Below are 4369 nucleotides of genomic sequence, written 5' to 3'. Positions count from 1 at the left end.
GCCGTTAAGAAAAAGATGCACATGATTACCGAAGACTTATGCATGTTAGGGTGGACATGCATGTTCTAACTGAAGGCGCTTATTGTGATATAATCTGAGAACGGAGCTTCTGTGGTTGACCACGGCTCAACTATACGATTAGTCCATACATACCCTATGTTTGATATGGCATAATACCGTTCACACATAGCCTCTTGGGAGCATGATTGATTAGAGTCAGATTATCAGACTTGCTCGATAGTTTTGCTGGAAAATGATCGCAGATCAAGTGTGTAAGCCATGACGTGCTGGCCGTTCAGAGATCGGTAAAAATTATTCACAGTAGATTTCGAAATACAATGAAAATCTTGATCGATTCTCCGTCACTTCCAACTTAGCCTGAATTCCTGCTCCTCCTTATGTACAAAACATTTGATTATTCCTGATGTGACTAGTGATAATTTTCTTCATTGCTGGCCTAACAATCATCATAAGTTGTAACACTACCACCGCCAGATGCTGATAGGCACAAATTCTTCTTCGATGACTTAACTATCTTTTCATTCCATCAGAATGGTATCATACGTCTGTCTGACGACCTACTAGAAGTGCACCGTCCTCAAAGTACAAGCCATCCATGATCCATCCACGAAGAAAACTTCGAACTAGACCTCCTGAAATGTGCTAGGGAAAAGCGGTACATGGTTAATGATACTGTTCAATCCGCGTATGTCATGTTAACAGTCAAAGCCATTTTCCCCGAGAGATGTGCCAGAGATAACGGCACATGGGTATGGCTGTTCAATCCGTGTATGGTATGTTAACAGGCAAGAAGGCAGCCACATTTCCGAGGTTATCTCATCATCATTCCAATAATTGCTATGCTGAAAATTTCTAATCAAAATCACAGACAGAATCTTGCTAACATTAACAAGCTTTTAATTATAACTTTGCAAGTAACCAACACGCAAGGCTCGATGATCTGTGCTCTATAAATAGGGACGCCATTACAGTTGCAAAGCACAAGAGGAAAACCTTCAGACCTCCTGCCTAGCTAAATTACTCGGTACACCTACTGTGAAATGGAGACTCCTGCTCTGCTTCTCCTCACGACCTTGTGGGTTTTCGCATTCAAGGTGTCTGTTGCGCAATGGACACCTGCTACTGCTACATTCTACGGCGGCAGCGACGCTTCGGGCACCATGGGTAAGGTTTCTGTAGCTGATAATACAACACATGAGCTCCATAGATTGTTTGGATTTTCCTGTTCTGAACTTGGATGCATTTTACACAACAATGTAGGTGGTGCGTGCGGGTACGGGAACCTGTATAACGCCGGGTACGGGACAAACTCGGCTGCACTGAGCACGGCGCTCTTCAACAATGGGGCATGGTGTGGCGCCTGCTTCACCATCACCTGCGACTCGAGCAAAACACAGTCGTGCAAACAAGGCACGTCCATCACCATCACAGCAACCAACTTCTGCCCGCCCAACTACGCCCTGGCCAACGACGATGGCGGATGGTGCAACCCGCCGCGGCAACACTTTGACATGTCGCAGCCCGCGTGGACAACCATCGCAGACTATCAAGCTGGCATTGTGCCCGTCAACTACAGGAGAGTTCCTTGCCAGAGGAATGGAGGCATGAGGTTCACCATCAATGGGCACAACTACTTCGAGCTTGTGATTGTCGACAATGTCGGCGGCAGCGGCGTGGTGGCGCAGATATGGATTAAGGGGTCCAACACAGACTGGATAGTGATGAGCAGGAACTGGGGTGCCCTCTGGCAAACCGGCGCATACCTCAATGGCCAGAGCCTGTCCTTCATGGTAAAGGCTGATGATGGGCGGGTCGTGACGGCGAACAACGTTGCTCCGTCCAACTGGTGGTTCGGTGCCACCTACACTTCCTGGGTGCAATTCTAACATCGACCTTTTGTGGTTGATGCATGGATAAGAGTTCTCGTATAGTCGGCCTAGACTGTCGCTAACGAGCCTGTATTTACTTTCGTTGTTATTTTATCATTAATTTATCTAGAATTTACTAGGAGCACTAAGAGCATGTCTAACAGGCCCGTATTTTTTCGCTCCTTAAAACGCGAGTAGAGCCCTGTATTCGATTTCGATCGGCCAAAAACTCGTCCGAGCTAACAGACCCGTATCCTAAACTGTAAAAGGGCATATTCCTAAAATATGCGAAATCAATTTCTTTTTCTTTTTTTCTCTTCTTCCTCCTCTCCTTCTTCCTCCTCCAACCACCCCGCCCCCTACCCCATGCCCTGCCCTGCCCCGGCCGGCAGCCGCCCCCCGCCGTCGCCCCTGCACGCTGCCCCACCCCGGCCGGCCGCCGCCTCCTGCGCGCTGCCCCACCGCCCCCTGCGAGCTGCCCCGCCGCGAACGCCGCCCCCTGCACGCTGCCCCGCCGCGGACGCCGCCCCTGCACGCTGCCCCCCCGCTGCGTGCTGCCTCGTCGCGGCCGCCGCGCCTGCGAGCTGCCCCGCTGCCCCGCCGCCCGCTGCGCGCTCTCGCTAGCCCAGGACCAAGACGCCCCTGCGTGCTCTCGCTAGCCCAGATGCGCGCCGCCTACGAGGCGCTGCTCGGCGTCATCCAGCAGCAGCTCGGCGGGCAGCCCCCGACGTGCTCTACGACGCCGCCCCGGCCCCTTACCGCGACCGACGCGAGGCACGGACGAGCTCCTGCACCCGTCTCTTGGTCCTAGCCCGCGCGATTTGCTGAAAATTCAGCGCGCCACGAGTGAGGGGTTGGCCCTGTATTCTGCCTCCCGCCCCGTACAAGTAAGGGGCCAGAAGCCACCCCTTAGCGGAAACTGTAAAAAATCGATGCGGGGGCCTGTTTTACGGGGTCTGCTAGACGGCCGGGTAGAACCCTACCCCGTATATCGGCAGTTATTATACGGGTTTGACCCTTTTAAGGGATCTGTTAGACATGATCTAAGGCCGATTTCTTTTGGGCTTACTTATGCATAAGCCGGCATATGGTCTTATCTCCATCAGCATCTTTGGTTACTAATGTAATAACTTCATAATTTAGCCTATCAGTTTCAAATTTATTTTCGTGGAAATCAGTTAATAATGCAAATAAATTCTCATGCTAGAATTTTTCATAGAAGTATATATTGAAAGCATCAGGGCTGCTGCCTTGTCAGTTTCCATCCCTAAAGCAGTGTCCTTCAATTCATTCTAGGAAAATCTCTCAATTAACGCGACTCTAGCATTTTCACCCATTTTTTCCAGTCATGTGGGACCAAGAGCCACATCTTTATGCTCTGATTTCCAAACAACTGTCGTAGAAATTGGTTATACAAGTTTCCAGGTACTCTTGTCCTTCTATCACACCATCTCTCAATATAGACTTACTTTTTTCGATAAGGAGTATATATTAATATCAAGAAGATATCAATTACATCCAGTCTCTGCAACAACGCAATACTCTAATAGCATAACGGATGCACACAGTGATAGGGCAAAGGTGGCAGAAACTTTCGATGAGACGTGGATAGATCGATTTGTTGGTGGAGTTTGTGCTTGACGATCCGACTACACATGCAAAGCTTGTGCGCCAATGCAATCGCTAGGACAATCTCCGGGAGTTACTGATCTTGCGGATGCGCGATCAGCCTGACCAGCGAGGGTCTTAATTCCTACCTGAAATCGAGAACACGTAAGAACTAATGATGCAATCAGAATATTGCGGATGAAGGATGAAAGCTTTATTGAAAAAGGTGGGATTTCGAATAGTCGGTCTTGTTCTGGGCGTTGGCCTCAAAAGAAGTACACGAGAGTTGCTGCTACGGCTAACTTTTAATCTAATCAAAATCCGAGTCTAAACGTGATGGCTATGGGGGTATTTAAAGGAGGAAAATGTGGGGTTTCGGCCATCCATACATATGGTCGCCGAACCAAACCCTAGAAGGCCTTTCCCCCTTCAATACGGACTCTAAGAAGTGGCTGACTTAATTCCTGCGAAAATAACATGGGCCTGGCCCAAAACTAAAGGTGACGCAGCACCATAACATGCTATGGACGAAATTATGAAGTGGGAAACTCTATATTTCGTCCATGTCTTCATCTCTTCTTATGGTGGCTTCAAAGTTCTAAAATCTCCACTTGCGGCGTCATCTTCAATCCTCAAATGCTTGCTGCCATCTCCTTCATGGTGATCATGCTCCAATGCTTGTCCTCCTCATCCATGCTTGGTCCATCATTCCTAAGAGTAACAAACATATCTGATTTAGGCAGCATCATATTCTCATGTATGTGAGGAATAGTTCCAAGAAAAGAAAGTACCCGATAGTTAAGTTGTTTGGCACGAGCTCGAGTGATTTGTCCTTGTATTTGCGTGGATGTAGGTACAGCGGTTGTATCAAG

At 48.8% G+C, this 4369-nt stretch overlaps 1 protein-coding gene across 1 annotated transcript; it reads left to right on the top strand.

Moving 5' to 3' along the window:
- Positions 1-1061: 1061 nt before the first annotated feature.
- Positions 1062-1907, top strand: LOC124708339 (expansin-A8-like). The gene is made up of 2 exons (XM_047240011.1): positions 1062-1185; positions 1282-1907. Exons 1-2 carry the CDS (start codon positions 1062-1064, stop codon positions 1905-1907), a joined length of 750 nt encoding a protein of 249 aa, XP_047095967.1.
- The last annotated feature ends 2462 nt before the right edge of the window (positions 1908-4369 follow it).

This window comes from Lolium rigidum, chromosome 4 (assembly GCF_022539505.1).
Source record: "Lolium rigidum isolate FL_2022 chromosome 4, APGP_CSIRO_Lrig_0.1, whole genome shotgun sequence".
Taxonomy (NCBI): Eukaryota; Viridiplantae; Streptophyta; class Magnoliopsida; order Poales; family Poaceae; genus Lolium; species Lolium rigidum.
The sequence above is the reverse complement of the archived record's forward strand: the minus strand, read 5'-3'. Positions and strand labels throughout refer to the sequence as shown.